The 17,844-nt window shown below is 42.5% G+C and overlaps 1 protein-coding gene across 1 annotated transcript in view; it reads left to right on the top strand.

Moving 5' to 3' along the window:
* megf8 (multiple EGF-like-domains 8) overlaps window positions 1-17,844 on the top strand; it is a 41,504-nt gene that overhangs the window by 13,518 nt on the left and 10,142 nt on the right. The window contains exons 18-38 of the mRNA XM_034101627.1: window positions 10-128; window positions 1,074-1,205; window positions 1,409-1,522; window positions 5,037-5,120; window positions 5,540-5,779; window positions 7,392-7,576; window positions 8,934-9,147; window positions 9,882-10,122; window positions 10,239-10,371; window positions 11,896-12,146; window positions 12,715-12,825; window positions 12,980-13,098; window positions 13,733-13,970; window positions 14,550-14,721; window positions 14,898-15,061; window positions 15,505-15,640; window positions 15,725-15,956; window positions 16,039-16,201; window positions 16,434-16,644; window positions 17,058-17,272; window positions 17,637-17,832. Of these exons, the coding sequence (XP_033957518.1) occupies window positions 10-128; window positions 1,074-1,205; window positions 1,409-1,522; window positions 5,037-5,120; window positions 5,540-5,779; window positions 7,392-7,576; window positions 8,934-9,147; window positions 9,882-10,122; window positions 10,239-10,371; window positions 11,896-12,146; window positions 12,715-12,825; window positions 12,980-13,098; window positions 13,733-13,970; window positions 14,550-14,721; window positions 14,898-15,061; window positions 15,505-15,640; window positions 15,725-15,956; window positions 16,039-16,201; window positions 16,434-16,644; window positions 17,058-17,272; window positions 17,637-17,832 (3,670 nt within the window). The remainder of the gene's footprint in view (window positions 1-9; window positions 129-1,073; window positions 1,206-1,408; window positions 1,523-5,036; window positions 5,121-5,539; window positions 5,780-7,391; window positions 7,577-8,933; window positions 9,148-9,881; window positions 10,123-10,238; window positions 10,372-11,895; window positions 12,147-12,714; window positions 12,826-12,979; window positions 13,099-13,732; window positions 13,971-14,549; window positions 14,722-14,897; window positions 15,062-15,504; window positions 15,641-15,724; window positions 15,957-16,038; window positions 16,202-16,433; window positions 16,645-17,057; window positions 17,273-17,636; window positions 17,833-17,844) is intronic.

The following is a 17,844-nucleotide window of genomic DNA, read 5'->3' as shown; positions in this document are numbered from 1 at the left end:
GGCCTGCAGGATACTTTTTGTGAGTGGCAGATAAACTCCAGCAAGAAAGGCGACTACCAGTGCAGCCGACGGGGACGACTAGATGGATCCATACGGGACCCAAGGGTGTGTCCTAAAGTCTGCAACCAGTGAGTTAAAACAACTTATTTTCACCAGAGGACATTTCAACAAGTGCCTATAGCCATCCATAACATTCATCTGTTTGCAACTCCCATATATCATATATATCAATATTCCAATGACTGTATATTAGGGATGTAACGATACCAAAAACTCACGGTACGATATTTATCGCGATATTGAAAAATAAAGAAAACCATTTTTTTTAAAGATTTATTTGGACCTTTTTTTTTTTTTTACTTGATGAAATTTTTTTCTTTATTAAATAATACATCTGATTTGCACAGCATTTTAGTAGGATAGTAGTATTTTAAAGTGTCAACAATATAATAATCAGACCCTGCAATAGAATAAATCAAGTTTCACTTTAGTTTTTCAAGTAACTCAACTGTAACTCACTCACTCAGCGTCATCAACCTTTTAGGAATATGAGCATGTCCACATTTCCTGGTAGAAGCTGGGATGTTTGAGTGTTTACAAAATCCCTTGCTGTGGAAAAAACTCTCTTGCTTGGTACTGATGTTGTCGAGACATTTATTTATCGCGATATTCGATATATCGTTACATCCCTACTGTATAGACTATTCTGCACAGTTTCTGTCATATTCTGTTTCTATTATATTCTATTTTATTTACTAGTACTATTTTATCTGTTTTATTGTGTTGCACTGTTGGAGGAGCCTGTGGCCTAAGATTTCCATTGTCATAACTCCACTGTAGCTTTGCACACATGACAATAAAAGCCTTGAAACTTGAAGACGTGACGTCAGCGGCTTAATTAGCCTAATCCTCCCTCAGGGACTCATTCCGGTGTGAACGCGATCTGCTGATGAACTAAGTTCTCATGAACTAAGTTCTCATGAACTAAGTACGGCAAAGTACGGTGTGAAAGCGCCTATTAACTCCAATTGTTGTCCTCCTCTCCTCTCTGCACATCTTTTTGTCTAACAAAGGAGAAGGACGTGTGGTGAGTGCCTCTCTAACTCCAGCCAGTGTGCATGGTGTGAGTCGGCACAGGCCTGCTTCTACTTTGCTGCCTACCTCACAAAATACCCGTATGGCGAGTGCAGGGACTGGTACGACAGGTAAAATGAGAACATTTTAACACTTTATTTGTTGTCATGTTTCGCTGACAGTCGATACACATATTGAGTATTTGCATTCATCTGTTTTCCTGTGATTTAAACATGAACACATGCAGCAGACAGTACACACAATTACTTGTATTTTGTCAGTCAATGAGTTAAAACCAACCTTAATCCAATATTTGTATTCCCTCCCTCTTCAGCGTTCATTCGGTTCCCCAGTGTAAGCAATGTTCAGCTTTAAACACGTGCACAGACTGCCTGAGAACCTTCCAGTGTGGCTGGTGTGGCGACCACAACAATCCCACAATTGGAAAGTAAGTATTGCAACTAGGGCTGTCAAACGATTAACATTTTTAATCAGATTAATCACAGCTTAAAAATTAATTAATCATGATTAATCACCATTCGAACTATGTCCAAAATATGCCATTTCTTTATTTATATTGTTGTGGGAATGGAAAGATAAATGAAAGAAGGCGGATATATCCATTTAACATACGTATCTATGTTTATTATAACATTTTTCTGCATGTCAAAATGAAAGACAGCCAACACACCTATCAATCATCAAACCGTGGGGTCTTAATTCATTACGTGTTGATTTCTATCAACGGGGGAGTACTTCAGGAAAGTCGACAGGGGGGCGCTAGTGGAGTACTTCATGACCACAGAGTGTGAACGTTGTGATCAGCTGTTTTAGCGCAGTTCTCCAGTGAAGGGGGGGGGGGAAAGTCTCCCTCCGCAGCCGGTTGGCGTAGTTTTGGCAGAAGTCCGTTGTACAGACCGACGTTAACAGCAGCCCTGTCTGTGCACACGGAGACCGACTCTTTCGTCCGGTCATCTAACCGCCTTCTGGAAAAGCTTCACAAGTACGTCGGTACGCAAATGCGCTTTGTGACACAAGTGACGGTACGCATTTCAGATTACGCACATAACCTGCGTACCAGTTATTATGTGCACCCCTGTACTACAGCAAAAGTATTCTCCGTCGGGACTTCCTGCAACAACACCACGCCGTTATCTTGATTCTGATTGGCCAGAAGACATGATCAAAGATGTTCTATTGCGAAGACGATCACTACGTGACAAAAGTTTTCAAAACCGTTTCTGGTCTTCGGTATTTCCAGACAAGTGGCTACTGAGTGTCTGTGCAATTTACTCCGCGCGAGTTGGCAGACTTTATTTTGCTTACTTTAACATCATTTTTCATGGTGGGGCTAAGCCATTTCTTGGTATGGGTGTAGCCTACCCCAGCCATACTAGGGTGACCAGATCCCAACAAACCAAATGTGGGACAAGGAGTATGGTTGTGTGGGACAATGTGGGACACCCTCTCAACAGCACCCCCCAACTCCCGGAAGAAAAAAAACGTAACAAATATATAACAACTGAGCAAAAAGTGAAGTCAAAATGCAGTTTTTTAATAAAGAACAGTAAACTAAGGCAGCAGGCATTATTCACTTCAAGTGTTTAGAAATGCATCTTCTTAATTCAACTAGTGTATTACCTGTACAAGTAGGCACAACATAAATTAATAGATAGAATAAGACCAACACTGGCCAGGAGGGAACAGAAACATAATAATACATAAAATAAAATAGCTTTCAGTTTTGTCCATCACAGCAACAGAAGGTGGGCCCCCACCAGGCCCGGTTCCAGAACAAAATGACTAAGGGTGCATCTGAGATGTGCAGTAGTAAAGTGCTATTTTTATAAGTGGGGAGTGTACCTAACACCCTCTATGGGGGTCCTCACCTCCTCTAGGGGGGTCCGGGGGCATGCTCCCCCGGGAAGATATTTTTTTTTAAATATTGAAGTTAAAACCATCAATCTGGTGAACTTTGAGAGCAACATTAAGAGATCTATGGATCTATGTGCTCTTTGCTTGATTATGGCTTCCCAGTCCCTTATCACGTAGCCTATAAGAGCATGGTGCCAGTTGTTGTAGCCAGTTGTGGTGAAGGCATCTGACTTACTTTAACCGAAATGTCTACATGCATAGCAGAAGATGGCATCTTTTTACATGAATATTCCAGCCAATCTCTGTTTTGAAACCATGAGCTGCAAAATGAGCGCCTCACCCCACTGTACAGGCGAGTTGGGTACTTTTTTAAATATACCTGGGCAGGCTCTGTTTTGCAGAGGTCCTCTGGCACTTGCGGGCCGCCGAGGGGTGGCGGTGTTTGGGGTAACGAAGACGGCTGTGGCTGCTCCGCCTCTGTGGGCGAGGCGGGCAAAGCCGGCGAGTCGGGCAGGAGGACGTTAGTGTCCACGACAGTAACGTAATGTCCCCATGATCTGAACTGTTATACCTGCAGTAGATGCAGTGTATGCTGGCGATAAGGGCTGGTTGTTTGAACCATGTTCTGATCCATCACTGACTGCTGTGTCAGCACCTTGCAGATGATGAATGTGCAGCGGCACAGGTCACGCGCACCTGACATAATAACGTTACTTACCGTTTAAATTGATCAAATAAATGCAGCAGACAATGCTATTCAACCACAATTTATTTTATTTCAACTATATTCTTATTCTTCTTATTATTATTATTATTATTATTACTATTGTTAGTAATAGTAGGCAAAATGTAATATTTTTCACTTTTAATTTTTTTCACTTTTAATTTTTTTTTTTTTTACTTTTTCAAATGAGGGTGCATAACGACTCAACTGAGGGTGCAATGCACCCTTATGCACCCCCGTAGAACCGGGCCTGGCCCCCACACACAGTGTGTGGGCTATTTTGTCACCTAGAACCACTGGTGTCTTTGACTCTGTCAAACAACTCTCCACAGAGGCAGGGGCAAGCACATCTGTTATTATGGACGCTGCTTTTGTACGACCACATGACATTTTCTTTACTATCTCAGAGTCTGGAAAAATGGTCGGCGCTAGCTTGTTACCAGTCATTTGACCGGTATGAATGGGAGTGTTGCACTGTGTGGTAAACACTGGTTATTTCTGCTGCCGTTACCTTGTCTGAGTGGCCATCATTTTTTGGTTTGAGTAGGAATGTCTCCATAGAGTGGGATGTCTCTTTTTGAGCGACACGTTTCTTGTGAGAATCGCATTCTCTGTGTCTTTTGACGTCGTATTCACCGCCATGTGAAATTTAAAAATTACTCTTGCAAAGATTGCAAAACTCTCTGAGAGTCGCCCTGCACTGGCTGCACCCACGGGTAAGTGTCTCCCCAGTCTTTGTTGTATGTGCATCTTCTTTTCTTCTTAGCTGTAGTTTCAGTTTCCTCCATTTTCCATAACCTGCTGCGTCGCCTGCGTTCGTTGTTGTTGTTTGGGGGGGGGGGGGTTACTCTCATTGGTTAACACTTGACCAGCACCCGCCGTGTGTTACAGATTGATTGACAGCAAACACAGCCCCCTGATGATAGCCTTCCCTGCTTTCTCAACAGCCATTGGATGAATCTGATTTTAAAGAAAAGCGTTTTAGCCAATCAAAATGAAATATGCGGGACATCGTCTCAATTTGCGGGACGCACCAAAAGTCGGGAAAATGCTGTGCAGTCCCGCGCAAAGCGGGACATCTGGTCACCCTAAGCCATACCCTGGCGCTGCCACTGGTGGGATGTATGGGGCGGGCCATTCTGCACATGCATTAAATGCGTTAAATATTTTAATGCAATTAATTCAAAAAATGAATTACCGCCGTTAACGCGATAATTTTGACAGCATTAATTGCAACCTACAACAAATCCCTTTAACTATATATTCTTTGCACAGAGAAAGTCCATGTACCACCAACACACCTGATGAAAGTCTTTATTGTGTTTTTCTTGTATTTATTCCATGTTTCCATGAATTTTTTCAGATGTTTGAAGGGAGACTGGGGGGGAATGGACGACCCCTCAGTTTATAACTGCAGTGTGGCTGTGGCTGAAGCACGAGCTGCAAAGTAAGATATGTCTCATTACACTTCCTGCAGTAAGCATACAACTATTTCCTAACGAGAAAATGTCTTAGGTTATCTGGGTAGTTTTACTTAGTATATTATATATATATCTTTTTTTATTATTTAACTCGTTGCAAATGTATTTTAAGTCCTTGGATAGGGAAGAAGTCCTTATCTTGTTTTTCACAATACAATTACTCCAAGTTAAGTGGGAAAAATGCATTTGCAAAGCACGTCAATAAATAAAATCCACTTGACCCAGTCTATGTAATGAAATAATATATTTTTGATGTAATCAGTTGTATACATCTGAAAAATAAATATATGGATTTCTTTCTGTGTCTAAATGATATGTGGGCTAACATACCTTAGTAAATCTGCCACTGGGTAGATTAAAATGTTGTTTTTTCCTTCTCTTCCAGTCCTGACCCTACGACCTCTGCGCCGCCGCGACCTCTGGAAATGGAGATGGAGCTGGAGCTGTTGGAAAACGAAGAGCAAGACGCCATCTGGTCGTACCCCACCTGCCCAGATGTGGAGGAATGCAGGCTGGGTCTCCACAACTGTCACTCCTTCGCCACCTGCATCAACACGCCCACCTCCTACGAGTGCCACTGTGAGCGAGGATACACCGGGGACGGCACGCTGCACTGCAACCAGACGTAAGAAGTGTTCCTTTGTTCATCCTCCTACTCTCTCAAAAGGGTTGTTCATAATTAACTTTTTTTTTTAAACAATATCTTTATTGACTTTTTCATTTTTTACAAACATAAACAATGACATCCACCAATACAGATATTAACAATGAGTGAATAAGACATGTACAAATGAGTCGGCATTCCATGTATAATATACTACATTTTACTTACTAATACGTAACCAACCAGGTAGCAAAGAACAAAGACACACCAGGTGACAAGACCAGAACACATTTAATTAAATAACTGACAAGAAAATAAATAATAATAAAATAAAAAATGAATCAATTATAATAATCAAATGCATTTAAAGACAAACATAAAGGCACTCAGCAATACAACTATTTCCAAGCGGCTACTTTGGCTTTCAAGAAACTTCAGTAAAGGATACCACGGTTTTTTTTCCTCTGGCTGTGTAGGTGAGTTGTTCCAGTACTATACAGGATGCCATTTCTTTTCACAATTCACTATTAATGCTTTCAGTTAAACAGTAAAACAAAATGGTGTCCATGACATTTCATGCAACAAGATGGCTGCTAACTCTTTTGGGTGAAGAGGGGACTCGCACATGTTTTCCATAAGTCAGGGTGTCCGCAGGGTCTTAAAAAGTATTACAAGTTGATTTTAGCTAAATTAAGGCTATTAAAAAGTATTAAACGGCATTTTCCAAGGTTTTACATTTTGTAGCTTGTTTTCAATAAGTATATAAATGGTCCAAAGAGGTTGTGTTCTACAGTCTGCCTGAATGTAATCATGGTGTAGGTGTGTAGTGTGATTCTGTGGAGTTTATTGATGGCATCCCGTTGGATTTGACGTCATCTGAACAGGACATCGCACGCTCACTGCTTGATAGCGCGCGAAGGTCCGTTTACGCCGGTTGCTAAACAGCATCGTTATGGGGAAATGCAAGTTTGCGTCCAAATGGTTGGAAGATAAGGAGGAAGGACAATCAATACTTTATATAGTCAATGTGAGGTAAAGTGTGTCGCCAAGGTAACCGGTTAGAACTCCAAGTGGCGATGAGGTCTTAAAATGTATGGAAAGGGTCTTAAAAAAAAAAAAAGGAATTACATTTGACTTCAGGATTCCTGCACAGACCCTGCATTGCAGCTGGTGATAAATGGGTTTAACTTGTTTGTGCATCAGTCTTGTTGGTTAATAATCGGTAAACCAGGCAAGACAAGGCAAGACTATTTATATAGCACAATTTAACACAATGCTGTTAAAATAAAAATAAATAAAAGCATTAACATATAGTGCACAACAGATTATAAAATGATATATAAAAACATTTTAAAACTCAATAATTGAAAAGCCATGAGAATACAAATAAGCTAAAATAGATGAAGACATTAAGTAAAATACGATAATTAAAGTTGCAGTGTAAAATATAAATAGTTATTTCATTTAATAGAAGGCCTTTGTCAAAAACAAGGGTCGGTTATCGATCAGAAAGAAATCTGAATAAGCATCCCTTGTCTTAACATTCAAATCTTCCTTACTTTTCCCTTTTGCTCATCAGGCTTGCTTTCGTACAGCTGTAAAAAGGCAATACAATAATTCCCCCTTCCCACAGGTGCTACAACGAGTGCCGTGAGGGCCAGTGCAGCGGCAGCCCGCGGTTTGAGTGTGAATGCTCCCTCGGCTGGACGTCTGACCCCGCCACGCTGGTCCTCAGTGGGGTCGAATGTGACGTAGACTGTGGCTGCAACTTCCACTCCACCTGCATCACTGCCCCGGGGATCTGTGACGAATGCCAGGGTGAGACCTTAATATATGACTCAATATCAGAATCAGAAACGGGTTTATTCCCAGGTAGGTTCACACATACGGGGAATTTGACTTGATGTCATGGTGCAGACATAAAATATAAAACAAGAAATCTAACATAAAACAAAAAGTCTTTAAGGACACTGTAATAAAATATAGTTAAATAGCAATAAAATAAAGCAGTCATTTACAGCTAAATGGAATGCAATGAGTTAGAGAATATGAAATAAGAATATGTGCAGTAAGCAGTATTTGAACATTGTGTGCATTAATGTAATGCATATAGAGTCTACGTTGTGTCAGTGGGGGGGCCGGGCCGTGTTTAAGAGGCCGGTAGCGGAGGCGAAGAAACTGTTCAGGTGGCGAGAGGTTTTGGTCCTGATGGAGCGCAGCCTCCTGCCAGAGGGGAGGGGGGTGAACAGTTTGTGTCATGGGTGGTAGGTGTTTCTCAATGTCGAGTACGCTTGCTTGGTAGCACATGTCTTCCAAGTCAGTTTCTTCAGAAGCTAGGCAAGAATCCTTCCTGGCATTCGGAAAACCAAGAGTGGAACAGGCGAACAAGTGTGCAGGTGTGCGTCATATGAGAGGCCCTGCCTTACATTTTCTGCCACAGATTTGGGAAATTGGTCCGTGCGCAAAGCATTGTGGGGATTTTAAGACCGCGGAGGATACACATATGCAGCCTCGAAATGTCTCGCTACAAAGTAAGCCGGGCTCGGTAGAATTACGAGTATGCTGGACATTGGAACAGTCCTTCGGCGGCTCTCGATGACGTAGCATGCTTGAAATAGTCTTGTAGCCTTCCTCGACATTGAGAAACACCCAGAGGCTTAACTCTTGTGTTAAGTCATGTTTTTGTATTTATCTTATAAAACAGGTCAATTTACGAGGTGAAATCATATTCGCAGTTTGTAAATTACACTGCATGCCAGAACGTCTGGGAGCAAATTTTATATGATACACAAATTATGGCCAGGATCCGTTGAATTTTCGGAATATTGGGTTGCAGATTAGAATTTTCAAAAGGGGGTTTTATTTAGCATGAAACACTTGAAGTAACTAAAGGATAAGTTAAAAAATAAAGTAGAAAGAAAGTGAGCAATGATTGAGAGTCAGAGCTAAACATTTCCGATGTGTGTGTCTCACACGGCACCGTCACTTTAATTCATGTACCTTTGTTTTTCATGTTTTATTATCTTTGCTTTTAAATGCCATTTGATAATATGTTTCTTACTGTCTTTCATTTTTGTAAAGCACTTTGAATTGCATTGTGTTGAAAGGTGCTATATAAATAAACTTGCCTTGCATTGTTTTGAAGCTCACCTGACATGCTTCCTTTGTCTTCCAGACTGGACGACAGGCCCCCACTGTGAGGACTGTCGCCCGGGCAGCTTTGGATCGGCGCTGTCTGGAGGCGAGGGCTGTGTGCAGTGCGAGTGTAACGGCCACGGTCACCCTGTGCGAGGATACTGTCACAACCAGACCGGCCAGTGCTACTGTACCCACAACACACAGGGGCCGCACTGTGAGTCCTGCCTGCCCGGATACTACGGAGACCCCAGGTGAGGAGAGCTTCATCCTTTACCGGTGTTAAGGAAGACTACAAGCAGCAACAATGTCATATTTTAAACCATTCTATAATAGAAAATTAGGACTTCACTGTTGGCATACAGTAAATGTTGTACCTACCTTACTTAAATTGAAGATTAAAGTGACACAAGTTCATATTTTGGCCGGACTCATTTCTAAAATCTAAAAAAGACTCAAATGAAAGCAGCCTACATTGACTTAAACTATAACAAAATAAGATAAGATGGTCCTTTATTAATCCCCGTAGGGAATTCAGTTGTTCAAGCAGCAACAGGGTAAGGGTGAAAAACAGGACAGCACAGATTCACACAGATTAATAAAATAAAAAGTAAAATCAAGATAAACATTTAAATAATAATAATAAAAAACTATGAAATAAGAAATGAATAAAAAATAGGAATACAAATAAATGTCAGAATATATAGTTGTCTTTGGCTAAGATAAAAAGACATGGATCAGACTTTTTATTCCAATAAAGCTTGACTTAAAAAGCAGTTTGACTATATCATATGATTAAATACTAACAAGGACAATTGATAATTAATAATTAATAAATTCTCATGTATTTGTATCTAAACAAAAACAATTCAAATCAGGAAATGTAGATCATGAAAAGGTATTGAAAAACAGAAACAGTGGAAGTGTCTTTGGTTGATTCTGTATTTCCTATCCTAACCCTACCTTGACTCCTTTCTCCCTCTAACAGGAACAATGGCACCTGCTACCGTCAGTGCCAGGGCCGCTCGGTGCTGCTCTCCTCCACCTCCTCCTCCGCCATGCCTCTCTCCTCCTCTCTGGGATGGCGTAGTGGCACTGAGGGCAAAGGAGGACTTTCTCACTGCCTGTGGGTCCTGTCTGTGACGGAGAACCTGGCTCCATGTCTACCCAGACAGCTGTGCCCCCCTGTGGCCCTCACACTACACCCTGACTCCCACACGCATTGTAAAGTGAGTCCACAAATACACACACGCTAAACAACATGCTAGCTGTGATGTAGCATTAAACATTGTTAGTATTCCTCTCTATATAACTGACCTTATGTTCTTTATGTTTTGTTCTGCAGAGCTCTTTTGTCTATGTGTTTGACGGCCTCCCTCGTTTCCTGCCCAATGGAGTCGTACATTCAGATCACAACCTGATTGGTGCATTTTGTGGCACCACCAGGACTGAGCCTATCACAGTGGAGGCCACCTCAGGTAACTATCTTTAAATAATAAACATTATGCCTGGAGAAATCTGCTTTGACACAAGTCCTTTTGCCCACAGCAAAGGCTGAGCAATTTAAATGGTGTCAATCTAGTTTTATTTGAGTTATACTGTTCAATATTACACATTACCAGTTTGTCTAAGGGAGTTATTAAGACTGTACAGTATTCGAGACATCTGTCCTTAGACACTTGCAGTGCACAACGAAAAATATTCTTAAAATAATCCCTATAATTAGTAATGGATTTTTTTTTTTTAAACCTTTAAGAAAGACCAACAGAGGAAGGATCCTTCCTACTGTAGGACAAACCTGAAATAGATAATAGACATTTATATTGTGCATTATTGAGATACGTTATAGATCTATATCTTCCTCCTGTTATACATATGTTTACTTTTTATGTTTATTTGTATTTTACTATTCTTTTAACTATTATGCAATGCGTTGTTAACATGCTGCTGTGAAAAAAAATGCTATTTGGGATCAATAAAATATATCTAATCTAAACAGCACAGTAGTGTTTGCTGTGTTCTACTACACATCCCTCTAGACACGTTAACTACCCTTCAATTGAAGTCCCTTCGGTGGTTTGGGAAAGTCCTTTTACTGTCAAACATTAAAGGTCCCACGTCACGGCCATTTCTACTGATCATATTCCATTGTTCAGGTCTACTGGAATAGATTTATACTGTTCAATGTTCCTAACTCACATTGGTTTCTCACAGCATCTCTGTATAGTGTGTGTATTCACTCTCTGTCCTACACGGCTTGTTGGCGCTCCTGCCCCCCCCCCCTCCCTGTGAGCCCAGTGGCCGTCTGCGAGACACAGAGAAACCCAGCCCGAAACACACACACACACACACAGCCTGGCTGGGAGTTTGTGCACGTGTGCCCATGCTGAGTTCCGCGGTGTCTCGCTGTCTCGTCGCAGCAGCGAGCCTCGCAACGTCCCGCCGTGTGTGTGTGTGTGTGTGTGTGTGTGTGTGTGTGTGTGTGTGTGTGTGTGTGTGTGTGTGTGTGTGTGTGTGTGTGTGTGTGTGTGTGTGTGTGTGTGTGGGTGTGTGTGTGTGTGTGTGTGTGTGTGTGTGTGTGTGTGTGTGTGTGTGTGTGTGTGTGTGTGTGTGTGTGTGTGTGTGTGTGTGTGTGTGTGTGTGTGTGTGTGTGTGTGTGTGTGTGTGTGTGTGTGTGTGGAAGTCTGCGGATAGGTCCAAACGTAACGGCTCTATACCCGAAATACGTCACTATACCCAAGAAGTAAACAATGGAAAAAGAGAAATGTCCAACGAGGCGTTCTGGGGCAGCACAGACAGGTCTTCTCTGTGTTAGAGTTTTACTCGCTACAGGGTGTACTTTGAGGGTTTGTGACTCTGCAGACCGTTCACATGCAGAAAAACATTCGTAACACATAAGGGGACGGGGAATAACCGGAAAGCATGACATGGGACCTTTAAAACATTTTATTCAAACTCTTAGCTTGATCAAATGTATATTGTCTTTTCTCTGTTGCCTCCAGGCGTGATCTCTGTCTACTTTGAGGCCAACGTCTCCTCGACCAAACCTCAAGGCTTCAACGCGTCTTTCTGGGTGCGGCGCTGTCAGCAGAGCTCTGATGACGGAGAGGAGGGGTCTCCTGTGTGTCCGGGGGGGGCCGTGTGCCAGGAGGGGCTCTGCCAGTGCCCGCAGGGATTCGGAGGACCCCACTGCGACCGGCCCATGTGCCCTCAGGACTGTGGAGTAGCAGAAGGACGAGGAGCGTGTAATATAGTAAGAATTCTGATTATATATTAAGACATTTACATTTGGTTTTCATTTCTACGTTTTCTCTGTGGCACAGCGATTATTCAGTTCTGAGAATGGGATGGTTTCCGAGTTAAAAAAGACTTTTTAGAATTAGAAAAAACAATAAACTGTAGCTTGTACTCTTTGCCATTTGATTTGTTGTGGGATGTTTTCATAAGATTCAAGATTACATTTAGTAATAGCTTAGTAAATTAAAGGACAGTTGGCAGAATCAAACTATTAAATGGCAGCCATTTTGATTAAATGTTTATGAATAATTGGTCAAAGCACATTAACTACCATTAAAGTCCCTGGCCCAACCAACAGTGTAACATACAATATACTTACTACATAAACAAAAATAATGCAAGTGATACAATGCTGTAAGTAAAATGCGGGAATAAATAAACAATGTACATGTCAAATATAATAAAATGAATATCATTAATCTCCAGCTATAAAAAGACAGCTGTAAAAGCAAGTTTCTTGGCAATGATAGTCATGTTACATTTTCCTTGATTGCTAACAAAGATATTGTGTGTGTGTGTGTCAGTCTCTGGGAGTGTGTGTGTGCTCAGAGAACTGGGCTGGATCCGATTGCTCTGTCCTCCGAGACTCCAACAGCCTGCTGTGGGAAACCCTGCTGGACACACAACTCACAGTGGTAAACATTCAAACTAATATCTTTGTCAATCTGCTGGTTCTTTAATAGTGTACACACACACACACACACACACACACACACACACACACACACACACACACACACACACACACACACACACACACACACGTTAATGTTTCCCGTTGCTCCACAGAACCAGGCCCACAGGTTCCTGCACAGGATGGGTCACTCGCTGGTGTCCGGGCCGCAGGGAAACCTCTGGATGTACGGAGGACTCTCTCTGACACAGGGCATTCTGGGTAATGTCTACAGGTACGTCTGTGTTACCCTTAGACTGGTCTGAGTTTAAGGTCTAGAAGTGTTTTAGGTTTTATAATAATAGTTAGAAAAATGCTTAATTGTTACCACTATGTTTTCAAGTGTAGCGATATGCTCGAATTAAATTAAACTCTTTTAGATTTTTAACTTAATCTGGTGTTTCAGCTACACCATAACTCATGTGAACCTAAAAAACATTTGTATTTGAAATGACACAATACTGTTGTTGTTGTTGTTGTCTCCTTGCATCACCAGATGCAGAACTGAATGAATTGCCATTTAACCTTTTAAATGTAAATAGAGATATTTTCTCATGTAAATTAATACTCCGCTGGGATAATCTGTTTTTGTTCATTTCTTCCTTTACATTTTTTGAACAGATACCGATATTGTTGTAAACCATGATTTGTTTACTTTTAAGCAAATGAAGAAAAATAAACAACATGTCACTATACATTCATCTCTGTGGGTGAACAATTAGTCAGTTAATTCTATTTTTGATTATAACGGCATAGAGACTCTTGACATTTTGGATGGTATCTTGAATTGTACTGTTAAAAAGCGGTCAACCCTGTACGTATAAAGCTCATGCAATGTCTACATGTTTCCATTTCCCCCTGATGTTTAGATATTCTGTGTTGGAGCGCCGTTGGACCCAAATGCTGACGAGCTCATTGGAGGAAGGCTCGACTCCCGGCCCTCGCTACCACCACGCCGCTGCCATGCTGACCAATCACGAGTCCGGCTCTGGAAACCACGCAGCCAGTCACGACTGCATGTTGGTGGTGGGCGGAGTCACTAACAACAGTGTTGCCATGGACACCTGGACTCTGAATCTCAGCAGTTTGGTCTGGAGAGAACACAAGGTCAGGGGTTAGACTTACTGTGGAAAACATCTTAAAGGTCACCTATTATGCAAAATCCACTTTTTCATGTCTTCTATACATCAACATGTATCCCCTCGGTGTGAAGAGATTCTGAAAGTTTCAGGAAAATAGATTGTTCCTGATCCATTTCTATAAAAACCTGTCTGAAAATGAGCTGATCAGATTTTGGCCACTTTGTGATGTCATAACGATTTTTTGGCTTGTGTAACCATTAGCCAATCAGCAACCAAGGTAACCCCCCCCCCCCCCCTTATCACCTGAATCTCCTCCTAGAGCACCATTGTGTTCTTTGTAACCTAATCTCTCTCAGAGGGGCGTGGGGAGGGGCTCCTTACTTTCATCTCAAGTAACAGACAGAGAATCAGCACTTTGGAAACAGGGCTGAAACAGAGGGGATTATGGGTAATGCTGCCATGATCTGTTTGGTGTTTCAGCCAATCAGAGACAGGTTCTGTATAGATCTGACACCTATAATAAAGTAATGAAAAACAGTATAATAGGGGACCTAAAATCAGTTTCTTCTTCACTCTAACAAATCGACATCTCTTCCATGTATAGAGCACGCTGCTGCCCCCGTTGGCCGGCCACACTTTAACGGTGCGCAGACACTCCTCCGTGCTGTTGATTGGAGGATACTCTCCAGACAACGGCTTCAACCACCACCTGCTGGAGTTCAGCCCTCGGACCGGAAACTGGACCATCATCTCCCACGTTGGCACACCGCCTACAGGTTTTTGAGGCCTTTTATTACGGGCTGTAACTCATTGATTTATGAAACACTGACACAAGTACAGACATCATTATATTTTAAGAGAGGGAGAAAACAAACAACACAAAAACAGATTCAGCCAACTTTTTTCCTTTCCTTTGCACTTCAACCTGTTTTGCATTATGTTCCTCAATCAGGTTTATACGGTCACTCTGCAGTCTACCACAAGCAGACCGATGCCATCTATGTGTTTGGAGGCTACCGCTTCCACGTCGAGACGGTGGAGCCCTCAGGAGAGCTCTACAGTCTGTACTACCCCAGCGTCACCTGGTCCCTGCTGGTGCCCTCCCAGGGGGTCAAGGTAAGGATTCCAAAAGAGGTGTAATCTTCTACTCATGGTCCTTTTGACGTAGAACTAGCTTATAGATTATGCATTTATAACGGCACTTAGAAAGATGATGAACAGAGACACCCATCGTGATCACTTTTCATGTCAACACCATACGAAGCAGATGGGTGACCAACATTGTTCTTGTCCGTAGCTCTTTAAGGCGCTGTAAATAGCTTAAAGTGAATGTACAACCCGCTTCAAACCTTTTTTTAAATGACGGGACAGTATTCATATTATCTCCGTCATTGTAATAGCAATTCAGTCAATGGTGAAACATATTTTATTAACGTGGCCTCTTCTCGATGCTCCTCTTGCAGTCTGGTAAATAAGTCAAGCTAAGCATTTATCCTCTTATCAGTCCGCTGCATATAGATAACCTATCTATTGTTGCTGTGTATCTCTTCGCTGCGCAGCCCCTGTCCCGCTTCTTCCACGCTGCAGCCATGATCAAAGACACCATGGTGATTGTCGGGGGCCGGACCGAAGCAGAGGACTACAGTAACTCGGTGTCTCTGTACCAGATCAACTGTAACACCTGGATTCAACCAGGTGACTGCCTTAGCGTCTTCCGGCAGATTCCTTTTCAGTCAAATCCTGATTTACCGTCCACTAACGTATGTTTCCCTCCTTCAGTCTCAGTCATCGGAGATCCAGTGAATCGCTCAGTGTCTCTTGCCATGGCGAGCTGGGGCGGACGTCTCTTCCTGTCCGGGGGCTTTAATGGCGTCACGCTGGGCCGACTCCTGACCCTGACCGTGCCCTCTGACCCCTGCGCCCTGCTGCCCACCCCAGAGGCCTGCAACACCACCACCGGCAGCTGTGTCTGGTGTCGGGGAGCCTGTGCATCTTCTGACACAGCTGAGAGGTAACGCTTTGGCTGAAACTCTAAATAAAGTGTTGTATGTGTATCTCCAACTTACAGCCCCCCCCCCCCCCCTCTCCATCAGAATGGGATGCTTGAGTGGTCAGTCTCCATGTTCCCCGACCCCCCGCCAGCCGGACCAGTGTCGCAGACTTAAGACCTGCAGCGAATGCCTCGCTCGACACCCTAAAATATTCACCAATCCGTTACTGGTAACATCTTATGCACCTACATCGAAACAATCACTCGTAAGTATTCACAATGTGTATGTAGAGTTGACAAAAGACACAAAATGGCTGTAAAAACATTACAAATTTGTGTAAAAAGATAAACTAATGGCAACAATAAACAACAATGTGCACATACAGAATTTAAGACTTAACAGATTTAAGGATTAAGGGGCTGAAAAGGCCAGTGGTAAATAAATAAGTGTCTTTAGCCGAGCTCAAACTGAAACCTGTTCCTCTCTGATCCTCCCAGCCTGCTCTGCATTGTAAGTGGTGCACAAACTGTCCAGAGGGCGCCTGCATCAGCAGCTTTGTCAGCTGCACGTCTGAACACGACTGTCGCATCAACCAGAGAGAGATCTTCGTGTCCAGCAACTGCACTGAGACCAGCTGCGAGGCGTCCGACTGCCCCAAGTGCACCTCCTCCGGAAAATGCATGTGGACTCGCCAGTTCAAACGCACAGGTACGGGTGATTGTGTTGTAAAGCCTAAAGATTATGATGTTTTTTATCATATATATATATATTTATTATTATTATTTCGAATGTGTAAAACAATAATAATAAAAAAGAATAATAATAATGAAATGAAACATGTTAATTATTATACTATACAAACTTAAGCAGTGTCAAATTGATAAAATTGATTAGTCTGGAACTGAAAATAGAAAATATATATATTTTTTCTTACATTGTAATTTTCTATATTCTCTATTCCTTTTTTTATAAATATTTACAAACTTTTCATTTAATAATATATTTAAAAAAGACTTTAATTGTCCATTTGAAAGTGTCCTAGTCTGTTGACGTATGCAGCTTCATATATCAGAACTAATTTCTTTAGGGCATTTCATGACAAACACTGACTGTGTCCCCAGGTGAGACGAGGCGCATCCTGAGTGTGAACCCCACCTACGACTGGACGTGTTTCAGCTACGCTCTGCTCAACGTCTCCCCCATGCAGGTGGAGTCCTCCCCCCCCATGCCCTGCCCTCCCCCCTGCCACACTCTCACTAACTGCAGCCTGTGTCTGGGCTCCAGGGGCTCTGATGGGGGGTGGCAGCACTGTGTGTGGAGCATGGCTCTGCAGCAGGTAAGACCGCCCCTTAAGTGCTTTACAGAGTATTTAATTTAATCGTATTCTTATATGCCAAATGATTTAAAGGGCTGTCAGAACATTTTAATGTTTAAGAAAATGCATAAAGAAAGCGTAATTAGACCGTATGAAAGTTGACTGAAAGAATATTGCTTTTATTTGACTTTTTAATGGTTATTTAATTTTCTTTTTTGTAAGAAGGGGCAGGTCGAATAAGATGTTCTTCTCCCTGCTCCTTTCCACCATGCGCTATAAAAAAACCAAAACCAGTATAAGTGTACATTTGTTTTAAAATAACTGCCATGTGTGGAATAAACAAATGAATGAATAAATATGGCTGAACATTCTCCCCGGTCTCTAGTGCATGAGCCCTTCCTACACGCCCCTGCGATGTGAGGCGGGTCAGTGCGGTCGCCTGCTCTCCGGGGGGGACTCCTGCTCGCCCCAGTGCTCCCAGCTCACCCAGTGCTCCCAGTGCATTGCCAGGCCTCAGTGCGGCTGGTGTGCTGGTCGGGGGGGCAATGGGGCCGGAGGCTGCCTACAAGGAGGACTTGATGGTGAGAAATGTC

Source organism: Pseudochaenichthys georgianus, chromosome 16 (assembly GCF_902827115.2).
Source record: "Pseudochaenichthys georgianus chromosome 16, fPseGeo1.2, whole genome shotgun sequence".
Taxonomy (NCBI): Eukaryota; Metazoa; Chordata; class Actinopteri; order Perciformes; family Channichthyidae; genus Pseudochaenichthys; species Pseudochaenichthys georgianus.
This window is presented reverse-complemented; position numbering and strand designations above follow the sequence as displayed.